A 15,765-nucleotide genomic window follows, 5' to 3' on the forward strand; every position below is an offset into this window, starting at 1 on the left:
AGAGTCCCAGATTTAAAAGGGGCTTTATTCATAAGCTTGAAAAGCCTGCTTCATTTTACTGTTTTCTTGCCAAAAGTTAGATGACAGCAGTTGGTCAGCTTAACTAAGCGCAAACTGTAAACTGAAAAACAACTAGTTCAGCTTTAAGTAAAGACAGTAAAATCTGCCAACCAGACAATGACTATTTAATGTTTAGGCTAACCAACTGCTGGCTGTTGCTTCAAATCCGGCATAGAACCGCAACTCAAAATATAATATAAATACTTTATACTTAAAATATAGTCAGAATCCGAAGTTACAATGATATAGTGAGTATATATAATATATATGAAAAGAAAAACGTCTCTTATTTGAGCAACTGGTTAAATTAATTAATAGACACCATGTATTTAGAGTATGTGTAGGGTATTGCTCTCATCCAACACTGTCCTCACCCCTATTTGAGCGTTCTTTCCCATGTAACAAGAGGCACAGAAGCATTAATAATAATAATAATAATAATAATAATAATACTACAAATAATAATAATAATAATAATAATAATAATAATAATAAACACATCTATTTGTTGAATAGTTTTTTTATTTATACCTCTTGGGTAAAATTTCAAATATATTCTCCTTTAAAATGCTCAATTACATAACAGAGATGTACAACACGCAGCATCGTTTGCTACCGCTCTTTCTTTTCTACCCGTTAAAGGCGCATTTCACATATTCTGTTCCAAAATGGATCAATATATCGACTGCTGCATGCTGTAAAATCTGACAGTCTGCACTGTGACCGGTGTGCGGGTTCCCAAAATTGACTTGATATGAAGACGATGTTCTTACAGTGTGTTACAACAGTCAGGTGAGTCATAAAAAGTAATTTATAAGATTTTAAGGCTTATCACGTTGAAGGTGTTTGCTGTCATACGACACAGCACATAGATACTATTGTGGGTGTGTTGAATATCAAAAAGTCCACTTGGACACTGGCATTCAGTTACTTGTGGACTTGCAAGATATATGCATCGGCCACATGTTAATCAATTTCAAAGTCCTTGTGTTTTTGCAGAGAGTGTACTCCATCAAACATTGAGCTGAGATGATCTTTGTCTCCAACCACATAACACGGTCTTGAACCTTCTGTTGAGAAATCAGGCAAAGGTCAAAGTATTTAGTGAAAAGGGTTATTCCGGTGTATAAACAAAGGCTGTAAGACCTAAATGATACTTTAAGGAACATCACAGGAAAGACTCTTTCAGGCATGTTCAGCACTTACATTGTGATTGTTTCACATTATATCATTTTGATGTAAAAAAAATAAAAAATAAAGTATGTCTCAATTTTTCTGTTGCTGGGAAGAATATCGCCGCAGAACTGCTCAGTGCAGACGCGTTGTTCTCTGCTTTCACATTGTTTCATGTAGGTCCACAATTGCAAGACAGTAGACATTTTATAGTAGGTGGAAGATTAACAGTCAGTGTGCCCACTCCGTTTGTTATTATTCATCTGCATGATAGCAGAAATGTGTGTTTGTGTGTCAGTGTTTGCCTAAGCCAGCAGATGAATGATATTGCTGCAAATGGAAAGTGGAAATGAGTATTTAATGGACACAAACATGATCCAAGAATTCTGTAATTTTAGGAAGACTACATTGAGCACTGGTGTGATCTAAACACTGGAGCAGATTTTATAATTACCAAATCACCAAATAACTTTATACTGCTTACATAATATTAATCCCCAGTGTGCGTATATTAAGCATTTAAATTGTTTTCCTTTCTTTGGTTCACTTTTCAATTGTTTTAAGTATATTATTATATTAAGAACATCACTAAAACCACTATTAACCATCTTTAAAAAATAATGAGTTTATGACAGATGTTACTTTAAAACAAATGAAGTAGATAGATTTATTGTATGGTACTCAAATAATGAATATCACTTGAATTCAAAAGCACGTAACTAGCATGTCATTTTATTATGGAAGATGTATGCAAAGCTTTTTATCTAGCCTAAATACATGTCCAAACTGTTCCTACATGTGTGATTACACTCAACATATTAAAAGGAATCACTGGATAGTAACTAAAGGGTTATTAAAATTGTTTATATAAAAACAAATACAAACATAAAGCCATTTAATTAAAAGTTTGTTAATTTTTTTTTTTCCAATTTAGAATTGAACAGGGATCGAGTACTGCCAGTAACAGTAAGGTGCAAAACTTGTTGGATAAAAATACAAATTTTGTAAATCTTTAAATATTGTGTTTGCCTAAAGTGACCCAAGACAGTGTTCAGAATTAATCTAATTGTATTTCTCAAAATTTATTATTTTGTGTCATACATACTTAAATCAAAAAGTAATACATTGATTTTTAATCCGGGAATACTAAATAACAATAATATGTGTATCTTTATGTGTTAACATTTTATTCCTATGTGGGACCACTAATATGATGGCTTTGCCTTTAATTATAAGTTGTCATGGAAACAAAAAATGAAAAATGAAAAGCATTTGCATCTCTTTGTGAAAAAGATAATGCATCATACAACTTCCATCTTTAACTCTCAGTTCTAACAGTGTTTACCTTGTTATTTCTAAGGACAAAGAACTATGAGGAATGATATGATGTAAGCATGATAAAATGCCACATATAGCAATGCTTAGTCATATTTCTAAAGTGCATTATCTACTGCACTGTTATTGTGCTCATTAATGCTTCTGATGATGCTATACAACTTAAGCTGATATGAATGCCTCATGTAACGCATTTGCCTACAGACAAGGTGGGGAGACAATGAAATCAATGCAAAAAAAAACAAAACAAAAAGAGCCACTATGCTGTGTTGTGTTCTATAAATTGATGGCTATTTTGAAGACATTACCAGGAACTGAAAATATTTTAGGCCACTTGCAGAATGAACAATCTACATTTACAAGAAAGCATCTCCCTAGAATTCCCCATCAAGTAATTCAAATTAACTCATCCATCAGATGCACTTATCAGATCAAAGTAAATGGATAACGACAAAGCTAAAGCTAAGATACAGGACTATTTTTGTAATATGATGATTTGCTTAGAGTAGGCTTCAAAGGGCTTCAGTGTTCATATAATACAGTGCAGTCTGTGGTGTTTCACAGAGATATCCTACATGTGTTGCACAACTTTGCAGCAATTACACAATATGATTTTATACACATAAGCTGTGCAAGCAGGCACATAATCTCTTCTATTTATGAATGAAAAAAAATTATGAATAATGTATATTATTTACCAACTACAACAAAGAAAACAGATATAAACAAAAAAGTGAAATAAATTCAATGATGAACTCGCTGTGACATAATGCAGAGAAAAGAGATGAATACCATTACACATGGTGATGAAGATGATCAGCATCAGCAACAGCTGAAGCACAGTACAGAAAAACTGAAGCACACTAAAAATTTAAATGGCTACAATTACCAGAATTACACTGGTAACTGCAATAATTGATGAAAGATGACAGATAAAACCTTTCTGCTGTGCTTTGGACACAATGATTTTTTTCAGAATACTTTTAAATGCAATGAGAACAATTATGTAGATATATAGATATGAGTATTGCTTAATTTTAACAATCATATCTATGGGACTATGAGAAGTGCTTATAATACAGACATTCAGTAATTAAACAAAGAATGTATTATTCAATCCACACTGCACATCTGGCAGAGACTGCTAATCTTCTCCACCTTTGACGCATTGGGTAGGGGAAATCCATACATGACATTCAATAACCCGCGAAAGAAGAAGTGCCGAAACTTACTCCAGGCGCTTATCCATTTCCCATAAAACACCACAATTTGCTTTATGTTTGAGGCACGTCTGCCTGCTGTGTTCTGATTAATTCAGATATTTGACTCCTATATCTAGTAAAAAGAAGTTAATGAAATAGACAGTACAAAAGTAAAAGTTGCATCTACCAGCCAAGGTTTTCCTCCTGTGTTCCTCATCGGATGACGTGTGTTTGACAGTGATTTCAGCAATGAAAACGGAGTGTTTATTTGTTTATGTCTGGGTGTATATGTGTACTCATCTGTATCTGCGAAGAAAATTTGAGGTTACCAGTTGGTTTGGGTCATTTTTGCATTTCCATTCACGTGCTCAGTCAGGTTCTGGATCACAAATCATCCTCTCTGCCTCTCATAAATATGAATGTAATACTTTAATTACCTTGACCCTCATGATGCCATAACAGAACAAAAAAAGCAAATATCAAAAACACTGAATAGGTCTGACAAATTGCAATATCACATAAGAAATTGAATAAAATCCAAAGGAACAGCAGAGGTTGTATAAACGTTGTGCTTCTTTAATTTCACTTTGTAAAGTCCTCCACTGCCCTAGCTGTGTTTTTGTTTAACCTTCATTTTATTTAATATATATTTATTTATATATATGTATATATATATATAAGATAAATGTACACGTATGAGGTTCGTCTCTTGTGGCAAGCAGAGAGGCTACCAAGAGGCTACCAAGGACACCCTTCTTTTATCCTCAGTCCTGGTTTGTCATTTCCTCAATGATTGATTTATTTATTTATTCATTCAGTCATCAGTTTTTAGTGTCTCCTTATCAATCAGTAGCTCCCATGGTGCCAAAGGCTGGTCCGGAAGGGAGACTGTCTTTGTGGAAAAGGTTGTTTTGACCACTTTCCCTTTTCTCTCGCTCTTTCTTTAACTTTCTTCCTAGAATCCCCGTTCCCCCATTTCATTCCCTCAGGTCCTTTGTCATCTTTGGTTGAGTGTCCGACACTTTGGTGTGTCTGGGGAATAGGGTGGAAGGACTTCCGAGGATAGCGGTTCAAGGGAGTGAAGATACATGAAGGGTACACATATGGACCAAGAAGGATGACAAAGGAGAGAAAAAAGACAAAGTTGACAAAGTGGCACACTGACATGGATAAAGAGAATCTAATCAAGGGATAAAGGAGGGAATTTCAAGTCTCTATGTCAAAGACCATTAAGTATGTTAACCTTAAATACAGTATGAGCATTGATTGGTTATATGAAGCGAATAGGTGAAATATTAAAAAAAAAAGAGAGCAGAGGACAAGAAGATAGACAAATACATAGTGTTTCTTGTTGGATGCATGAAGGACAGAAAGACTGCAATAACTGAAGAGGACAGACAAGTAAATGGACAGGTACGCAGAGGAAAAGACAGGTACAGGGGAAGAGAGAGAAGTAAAAGAGCGCAAGTCAGGGCAGTGTCTGTCAGCACAGACAGTTGGTGGTGCTATGGGGAGTGCTCATCATCTGAAGAGTAGTGAAACAAAGCAGGAGAGGCCAAAGGCCAGCCATTTAGCCAGTGGGAGTGGGTGTGATCCTCCAATCAGAACTACAAAAAAACAAACAAAAAAAGAGTCATGTTAGCACAGAAATAACATATTAGCAATTTTTAACAGCTTCTGCTATCAAGATTAAATAATTCCAGTATTCTTCCAAAACTGGCCTGTGCTATAGAAATGTAGGCCTTAGTAAGGTTCATTTCTGCTACGCTAACTTACTTTATGTTCAGAATAAAAAAAGAGATACAAAACCATAACCTAAAAACCCCTCATATCTAGGGGCACAGATTGCAATAATATACATTTTAAAAAAATATTGTCTATCACACACAAAAAAAATCTACTATGTTTTTTTTGCAGCTGGCCTTATTGCATATTTATGTGTCTAGTTTGGGAGGAGACTATTTAAAGAATCACACGCATGTGAAAAAAACATGTAACAGGAACAGTAACAGCATGTTTCCTTCGTGCCTGTGATATCTGCCACAAAGAATGTTCATTGCTTTGGAATAAGAGGGGGTAATGTTTTCAGAATAATTCTCACAAATGGATGTCTCAAATTTATGAGTATGGAGCCAAAAGTCTGGCTATGTCTTGTAACTTCTCCCTAAGTCCTACATTCCATCTGAGTCTTAACTCATATGACTCATTAATAACTCATTTTCCCATTAATTCGCAATACAAATCTGATTCCAAAAAGTTGGAACGTTTGGACGTGTAAACAAAAAGAGAATGATAAGATGACAATGAGATTTTTAATTACTTGCAGTCTCATAAACCAATTTTTTTTAAATGTACCATTTTAGGAAAAATAGCTCATTTAGAGTTTGATAGCAATACTAATTCTCAAAACAGATGGGACACGGCCCAGTTACCATTATGTAGTATCCCATCTTTTAGCAACAGCTTGTAAACAGTTTGTAAACTTGGGAATTTGGAACTATGGAGACCAGTTGCTGGACTTTTGGAAGAGAAGTTTTGTGCCATTCTTGTCTGATATAGGATTCTAGCTGCTCAAAAGTCTTGAATCTTCTGTGCTCCAAAACCAGTGTATACCTTTTCAAATGTGCAAGCGGCCAATTCCATAGACACTAATGCATACCATCAAAAATGCAAAGATTTGAACTGAACAAGCCAGATAGACCATATCCTTTCAGTCCTTCAGTTCTGGATCATGTTCACATATGGCTTCTTCTTTGTACGATAGAGCTTTAACCTGCATTTTTGGATGGCACGATGAACTGTGTTCACAGATAGTTATTTTTCAGAAGTGTTCCTGAGCCTATGCTGTCATTTCCGTGAGAGAAACATGATTGTTTTTGATGCAGTGCTGCTTGAGAGCTCATGGACATCCAATATTTGTTTTTCAGCCTTGTCCCTTGCACACAAGGATTTCTTCATATTCTGGGAATCATTTGACATTACAGCTAGCAAGATCATTGGTTTCAACATCCGCCTCACCCACAAAGCCATCAGCCTTGTGGGTGACACCTCCGAACCCTTCACAGGCCCTCTCCAGCCCCCTGCCTTCGGGGAAAAGGTACCAGAGCATCCGGGTTTGGTCCAGTAGACTGCTGATAAGCTTTACTCAACAGGCTGCCAGAAGATTTAACTCTGTTCATATATTGCCTGCAATTTTGCAGAATTTCCTAATAAAAGGTGCTTTTGTGTTAAAAACAAGTTGTCTCAATGTTTTTTCCCCCTATAATTAAATTTCAACAGCAACAAATTTAAAAATGGCCCTTTCCTGTTGTAAGCAATATATTTCTAAAACAGTTTGCCTAAGCCTTTTACAGTACTTGTTATTTTTTAACAACCTCTTTTATTTGAACACACTCATAGCTACATTAGTAAACTGGTTTGAGTTAGCCAAATCAAATAATAACCTTTTGGTGAATATTTAGTCTAAATGCTGAGGTTAGGTAGACAAAGCCAGAAAAGCAAAATTCATCTAAGGTTTCTTGAACTTGCTTTTTAGTACAGGTCTCGACTGATGTGCTTTTTGTAATTTCCCCAGTTAAAGTAGTAGTGAACAATCACAAAGGCTTTGTAGCCATAAACAAATATATATTTTTAAAATTATAAGAAAGTTGATTTTTACATCTCACCGGAATTAACTGGTTGCAAAGGCTGTATAAACAGGATGGTTCAGAAGGTTTTCTGAGATGAAGACGACTTTTAGTAAGAGATGTATGTGACAGTTTACTGAAATCTAAAAACTATCAAGGACACTTATAAGCATTTACATAATAATCATCAATGATCAAGGATACAAGGAACATTACACTAAAGCAGACAGCAAGCTTTTTTGTGACAAAACTGTCATAGAAGACAAACCGAAGATTGAAGACAAACTAAGTAAATAACTGTGCGTGTGATGATTGTGTTTATCTATGTGGCTTAAGACTTCCTTAAAGCCTGCAGGTGTGTTGTCTGAATCTTGTATGACTGTATTTGTTTTATTGTGTTCCTTTTGATATTTTATGTCTCTTTTATTGCATTTTTAAATGCATAACATGAATGTAAATTGGAGCTAGCCTTCAATGATTTATTGACTCTAAACAAATTGAATTTTATTTGAGCATTAAAGAATGCCCTGAAGTGGTAGTTTTACTAAGAAGTATCATGTGAAAATTATCAAACTGTGTTGTGAATGTTATGAAGAAAGAAGGAGGGTTTGTAGAAAAAGGTTCACAGAAACTGTCAGGGAAGAAAGAACAGGTTGTATGGAGAAGAAAAGATGAGAAGACAGTCATGGCTGAGAAGGTGGTTGAGTAAACAAGAGAAACAGAAAGCTTCACCACTGAGATCCCATACATTGCCCTGACAGCTCCGAGATTTTAATGGGAGTAAAGAAGTTACGATTGATGTCATCATCAATATTTGTTGAACCGTTTTCCTTAGCTTTTTTCTGAAGGTCGTGATTGTTAAAGCACAGTTGGAAGACACAATGCAGACATTTTTTATATGGTGTAATCGAATTGTTCAGATTTGTTGAATTTGAAAATTAAAATACCAGCTCAGACACAGCACACAGGATCATCTAAAGCTTTCATTTATATTCATTTATATATACAGTCCTATAAAGCAAACTACAAAACACACATACAATACACACCCTCCTTTAATACATAAATTACAAATGCAAGCTGTTCAGACACAGTTTCATAAAAAAAAGCATGGGTATTGTATTTAAAAGATCAATATGATTTCATATCAGGGGTCCATCCTTCAGGCAGAAAATCAATATTTGTAATAAATTTTGTATCTGTATGCAGAAGACACACATTTAAACAGGCACACACTGACACACACACATTCCTATAGTAGAGTCTAAAGTATGCAGGCGACCAATTGAGTGGAACATGGTGTTTAGGATACAGAGTAATAGGGCACTCAACTCCAAGTCTTTGGAAGATAAACAGGGTGCAGTCTTTTGAAATGTAGCAGAAAAGGGAGAAAACACGCTGATAAAAACACTAAAGGGCAAAAAGACATTAGAGATGGACCGATCCGATATTACGTATCGGTATCGGTCCGATACTGACCTAAATTACTGGATCGGATATCGGAGAAAAATAAAAAATGTAATCCGATCCATTAAATATCACGAAAGCACCTCGCAAAACTTGCAACACGCCGTAACTCACCTCAGAACGTTAGCAGTCGGAGCAGTATGCATCACGTGATAGAGCGGCTGTGGCATGCGGGACCTGTCGGTGGTCTGGATAGCATGTGGAGCTTCGCTAGCAACCTGGCATTTCATCTCCGACAAAGTTATCCCCGAGAGAAGTAAAGCAAGTGTGTAAGTCCATCTCTGAATGTTTGTAAAGCATTCCCACGTTAAGCTTAACAAGCGACTGCCTCTCGCTCTCCGGCTGCTACTTCAATCATGAAACTGCTTAATGATCAGCTGATCGGCTTTTCTGTCGCGAGTCCGTGTCTCTTGTTTGTTTTTGGCCCACTTTGCACCAGAAAGAGGAAACCAGCGGCTGAACAACAGCAGAACGTTTAAGCTTGATAAGCTGTTGTTAGAATTTATTTAATATTTCTTTCTACACCAGGATCTTTTTCTACGTAGCTGACGCTGGTAACTGTGCAGGGGCAGATCTAGCAAAGTTTAGCCAGGGGGGCCGATAGGGCATGAACAGGGAAAAGGGGGCACAAAGACATACTTTTCTTTCTTATTCTCATTTAAAATGTCGAGCTTTTAATAAATAATTATCTGACACCCAAAGTTTTAATTTGATGTAAAATGAATAGAAGTCAATTACTGTATATAGTGACTATTAAGTCTAATATATACCCTAGTAAGCTATAGTACTTTTTACTTTGGGAAGGTACCATCTGTGCAGTCTGCAATTTTGTTGAAGAAAGATGTTGAATCTATTTAATATTTCTTGAAAAATAATTGATTTCTGTGCATTTTTTTTCACACTGCATCAAATTAAGGTTGATTACGTCGATTAAGCATCATGAGGTGGCGCGTGATGGGTGGTTCCTTATTTTTTATTTATTTATTTTTGTTGTTGCTGGGAGTTGGAACCCTATTAGTTAGGTTGCTTAATATTTATGCTAAGTACTCTTTAAAATACCAGAATAGGGAGGATGGTGTAGGTCTAAGTTTATTAGATTGATCAGTATTGCTGAACTATGAAATATTTTTTTTGTATACAGGTATAACAGAATAGCTTTAGTGTAGTTGTTGTTTTAAACTTGAGTATGAACTTGCAGACTTGCAAAATGCAGCAAGATATTTTAAAAAACAGTTTTGTTGATTAAAAAACACTATATCGGATTCATATCGGTATCGGCAGATATCCAAATTTATGATATCGGTATCGGTATCGGACATAAAAGTGGTATCGTGCCATCTCTAAAAGACATACAAGTTTCAGCAAGCCGCCATTAGTATAATTTAAGAAAACAATAATAATAACAACATGTAAAACCAGGTGGTATTCAAATACCAATCAAAAAGCAGCACACTGTAAAGAGAACTGCCCCAGAGGTTAGCAGATAAGAGCAACTTCTACACTGAAAGTATCAAAACAGTATCAATATACACAATCATTTTAAAAACTAGAAGTAAAAATATAGCAAAATTAACTAAAAAGTATGACTAGAAAAAAATGTTTCCACTAAAGTTGACAGACGTTAAAAGAATGCATGAAATACTCGATCACTAAGCGACCCCATCAACCATATAAATTGGTTTAACAATTAAAAATTCTTCATTTATGCTTTATTCAAGATTTTAGGGCTTTCCATGTGTAATGCAGTTAAATATGCTTCCCTCTGTAGTAATAATCTCTATAATATTCTCCCTTCAGAAAAAGTAGAAAATGTGGCTGCAAATGCCAATTTTTTAAAGAGTTAATAAGAATTCTGGGTAAACACTGGCATATCTGATGAACCGTCCATAAGTCACTTGTGCTAAGAAACTGAAAAAAAGATATTATTCAGGCCTTATTGCCATAAATCACATAACGTTTCTTTTTCGACTGTAAATGATGACATGATTTTCTCATCTGCTATCCTATGTGGTGGTTCTGTTTGCAAATGGTTTTCATTATTTAACTACAGCTCTGATTTTTGATTGATATTGGAACATTGTATTTCAAATACTTTTGTCTTGCTTCCTCCCTTTCATTTAGCAAATGTTCTCTTTACGCACTCATTCATTCGTCCTATTTCCAAGACCAGGGGTGCTGGAGGTGTTGCAGCACTGCCTCTGGCCAAAGGCAGCCATCACAGCACCCCCTGGCAAATGGGAAAAAAAAGATGTCGAAACACTTTTGCCATTGATATTTTACTTGGAAATTTGTCATTCAGAAAGTTGTGTGAAATAAATTCAAATACGCTGTCCCTCTGACCCCCCCGCTGCACGTCTTTTATGCTCCAAAATGCGATTAAAAGCATGACTAAGGATAACCATGGTGCAAAAGATACTCACACACCTGCTGAAAAACTTTGGACATCAGTGCCCGTAAATTTATCAAATTAGAGAGCTTATTATAAGCTGCCCAGCACAGGTTAACAAAATAATTAAGCAGTAATTCCACAGTTCTGCCTGTGTTGCAAAGGTTTTTGATTATCTCAATCTGGCTATTGGGTGGAGTTAAATAATATCCACATTTGGACACGTTCTCGTCAAGTGTGCAAAAATGGGTTTATTTATATCTTGACTCCTCATTCTCATGAAAATTCACAGTTAGAAGGCTGGTATAGTTTTCATAATAAATTTGATCACCTGTGTGTGTGCCTGACATGTGTGCCCTGTGGGGTTTAATTAGTATCTGTGTTAAAACCTTGCGTGTAAGCTGAGGTTTTAACTTCGTTATTATCTGTGCGACTAAGTTCAGTTCTATTTTGGCTGCTTATTCTTGCCTGCTGCGTGCAGCAATGGAATCAAATATATTGTAGTTTCCAGTATTATTTTCTTTAAGAAAGAAATGAGCTTTCTGTTGGAACTTTTACGCACAAATTAAATTAAACCTTGAAAAATAGGATAAAGCTCCATTTGTATTACTGCATAGGCAGACATTTAATATCACTACCAGAACTCTGCATGTCGTTGCCCAATAGGTCTTTTTGGACTAATTTCAGCCTTTTGTATGTACTGTTCATGCACTTTTTTAAAAAAGTTTTTGTTTAATTATTTGAGAATGGACCAGCGTGACAGAAGAGCAACAGAAAAACAACAAAGATTTCAGTTTAAAGTAAACTGCCTCTTCTCCTGCAATAAAACACATATGAGCCAGGTGGGGCTCTGTGTTTTGTGCAGGTGGAGTTGCACCAAACATGTCAGAGGCAATCATCCTTCATTTAGGATAAAAGTCTCTTGTGTGTGCACAAAGCTGACCTGAAGTAAATGTGTGCAGATGTGCATGTGAGTATGCTTATACGGCAGCTGCAGTGGTCGCATACACAGTAAGCACCTGCTCAAAACACTTCCAAGGTGGACGCACATGTATGCGTGGGAGTGTGTGTGGGTGTATGAACTTTATGTAAAAGACATAAGTGTGATCACAGCAGGGCAATGCTGCTGGTCACATCTACATGTACTCCTGTCACATATTGTGCAGACAAGTGCCATAGTACTGACTTTTCATCTCACCCCCCTAATATCTATCTCTTCATTGATAACCTAAAAAAGGTTTAGATCTATATTTTGCACAAGGTTTCAATTATGACGCAGACTTGTACCTTTCTGTTAATCAGTTATAAATGTGTGCTCCATGGTTCAATGCCAGAAGTGGTAAATGTCTGTACCTAGCCTTCCTGCCTAGAACCTGGTCACGAATTAACGTTATGTATTCTAAATTAATTTGCATTTTTCTCAAAGTCATAAATGAAAATGTACAATTACTGACAGAGTTGCACTAAAAAAAGTAAATTGGGTGGTTGCTACATTTACAAAAGTCTAACTTGCATTTTGAACAAAATAATTTCATGTTTCTATGGTGAACGCAGTTAAATCATGTTGGATGTGCATGAAATTCAAAAACTTAATTTGTTCTTGTTCAGATGACACGATACAATCTAGGAAGAGTGGTTATAGTTGCCTGGACTCACGAAATTCACAAGATCATATGAGATGTCAAACCACAGGAAAATCACTGGGGTTGTAAGAGGCAGACAACCATACACACACCACGTGTATGTACAGGGAGTGCAGAATTATTAGGCAAATGAGTATTTTGTCCACATCATCCTCTTCATGCATGTTGTCTTACTCCAAGCTGTATAGGCTCGAAAGCCTACTACCAATTAAGCGTATTACGTGATGTGCATCTCTGTAATGGGAAGGGGTGTGGTCTAATGACATCAACACCCTATATCAGGTGTGCATAATTATTAGGCAACGTCCTTTCCTTTGGCAAAATGGGTCAAAAGAAGGACTTGACAGGCTCAGAAAAGTCAAAAATAGTGAGATATCTTGCAGAGGGATGCAGCAGTCTCAAAATTGCAAAGCTTCTGAAGCGTGATCATTGAACAATCAAGTGTTTCATTCAAAATAGTCAACAGGGTTGCAAGGAGCGTGTGGAAAAACCAAGGCGCAAAATAGCTGCCCATGAACTGAGAAAAGTCAAGCGTGCAGCTGCCAAGATGCCACTTGCCACCAGTTTGGCCATATTTCAGAGCTGCAACATCACTGGAGTGCCCAAAAGCACAAGGTGTGCAATACTCAGAGACATGGCCAAGGTAAGAAAGGCTGAAAGACGACCACCACTGAACAAGACACACAAGCTGAAACGTCAAGACTGGGCCAAGAAATATCTCAAGACTGGTTTTTCTAAGGTTTTATGGACTGATGAAATGAGAGTGAGTCTTGATGGGCCAGATGGATGGGCCCGTGGCTGGATTGGTAAAGGGCAGAGAGCTCCAGTCCGACTCAGACGCCAGCAAGGTGGAGGTGGAGTACTGGTTTGGGCTGGTATCATCAAAGATGAGCTTGTGGGGCCTTTTCGGGTTGAGGATGGAGTCAAGCTCAACTCCCAGTCCTACTGCCAGTTTCTGGAAGACACCTTCTTCAAGCAGTGGTACAGGAAGAAGTCTGCATCCTTCAAGAAAAACATGATTTTCATGCAGGACAATGCTCCATCACACGCGTCCAAGTACTCCACAGCGTGGCTGGCAAGAAAGGGTATAAAAGAAGAAAAACTAATGACATGGCCTCCTTGTTCACCTGATCTGAACCCCATTGAGAACCTGTGGTCCATCATCAAATGTGAGATTTACAAGGAGGGAAAACAGTACACCTCTCTGAACAGTGTCTGGGAGGCTGTGGTTGCTGCTGCACGCAATGTTGATGGTGAACAGATCAAAACACTGACAGAATCCATGGATGGCAGGCTTTTGAGTGTCCTTGCAAAGAAAGGTGGCTATATTGGTCGCTGATTTGTTTTTGTTTTGTTTTTGAATGTCAGAAATGTATATTTGTGAATGTGGAGATGTTATATTGGTTTCACTGATAAAAATAAGTAATTGAAATGAGTATATATTTGTTTTTTGTTAAGTTGCCTAATAATTATGCACAGTAATAGTCACCTGCACACACAGATATCCCCCTAAAATAGCTAAAACTAAAAACAAACTAAAAACTACTTCCAAAAACATTCAGCTTTGATATTAATGAGTTTTTTGGGTTCATTGAGAACATGGTTGTTGTTCAATAATAAAATTATTCCTCAAAAATACAACTTGCCTAATAATTCTGCACTCCCTGTATTACTATTTACTATGGTTTAACTTGTCAAGGACAAAAACGTAAAGAAAATTCTGCATCAAGCATAGCTTTCCTACTTTTGTTGAGTCTGTATTGACAGCTCAACGCCATGGTGGCTCGTGCTGTTGCCTCAGAGCAAGAAGGTCCTGGGTTCAATCTGGCCAAGTTTGCAATGGGTTCTCTCTGCGTACTCTGGTTCCCTCCACAGTTAGAAGTCATTCAGTTATTAGGGTAAGGGTAATTGGTGATTCTAAATTACCCAAAGGTGTTAAAGAGCAAATGGTTGTTTGTCTCTATGTAATAGTCTGGTGACCTGTCCAGGATGTACCCTGCCCCTCTTACCTTATCACTTCCGCAGCCCAGATAAAGATAAGAGGATAGCTGGATTGGAAGTTGCTCTAAGTCTGTTGAATTTTTTGTTGAACATTATGTAATATGAACACAACATGTACTACAGACAGAAGTTACATTTGTTCATTCAATAAGATTATCACTGGTGTAACAAACAAATATTGTACTAGTTCATGTAACAAGACTGACTTTTGATGTATGTGTTTAAACAATATAACATGACTTTAACTAAATTTAATTAGACTAAGTTGGTACAAACAACTTGTTTGAATAAAAGTCAAATTAATGGAATGTTACTGTTAATATTATGTTAAACTTACAAACATATATCGTGTTAAAACAACCCAATCAAGATGGATTAATATAACATGATTTTTTAGATGGAATATAATTGGCAAGATAAAATTACGTTGATCCAATGAATTATTTTTTTGAGTGTAGGTTTATTCTTCTCTAATCCCTATTTTACCTCACCAACTTCATGGAGGTAGAGCTTGTACCCAAGACAGATGCATTTTGTTTCTTGCAGTGGCAAAGACTTTTTAGTTACTTGCCTGATAATTGCCCATCTGTCTGCACTGTGAGTCTCTGCCTGCATAAAACCTGCAGGACACAAATGCACACGCGCCCGCTCTGAGAGCTCAAGAGCTTTCCTCTTCCTGTTTTCACCTTCATCCATTATTCACTCCATCCGCCAGTGTTGTTACATGCACATATGTGTGAGATTGCACTGCACATCCAAGCAGACAATCATCAGCACACTCAGACACACCAACTCACACTCAAGGTTTGAGGAGGTAAAAGGAGGATGTTAATAATTTATTAGATTGTGTGTTTTCAATTTTTTTCTTTTTG

The 15,765-nt window shown here is 36.6% G+C and overlaps 1 protein-coding gene across 2 annotated transcripts in view; it reads right to left on the reverse strand.

Moving 5' to 3' along the window:
• Positions 1-622: 622 nt before the first annotated feature.
• Positions 623-15,765, reverse strand: part of mdga1 (MAM domain containing glycosylphosphatidylinositol anchor 1) — a 204,209-nt gene continuing 189,066 nt past the window's right edge. For both annotated transcript variants that reach the window (XM_085391380.1, XM_085391300.1), the window contains exon 18: positions 623-5,377. In XM_085391380.1, coding sequence (XP_085247506.1) covers positions 5,292-5,377 — 86 coding nt within the window. In that variant the 3' untranslated portion in view covers positions 623-5,291. The remainder of the gene's footprint in view (positions 5,378-15,765) is intronic.

Source organism: Rhamphochromis longiceps, linkage group LG1, assembly GCF_057381845.1.
Source record: "Rhamphochromis longiceps isolate RC_006_pf linkage group LG1, R_longiceps_female_GT1.1, whole genome shotgun sequence".
Classification (NCBI taxonomy): Eukaryota; Metazoa; Chordata; class Actinopteri; order Cichliformes; family Cichlidae; genus Rhamphochromis; species Rhamphochromis longiceps.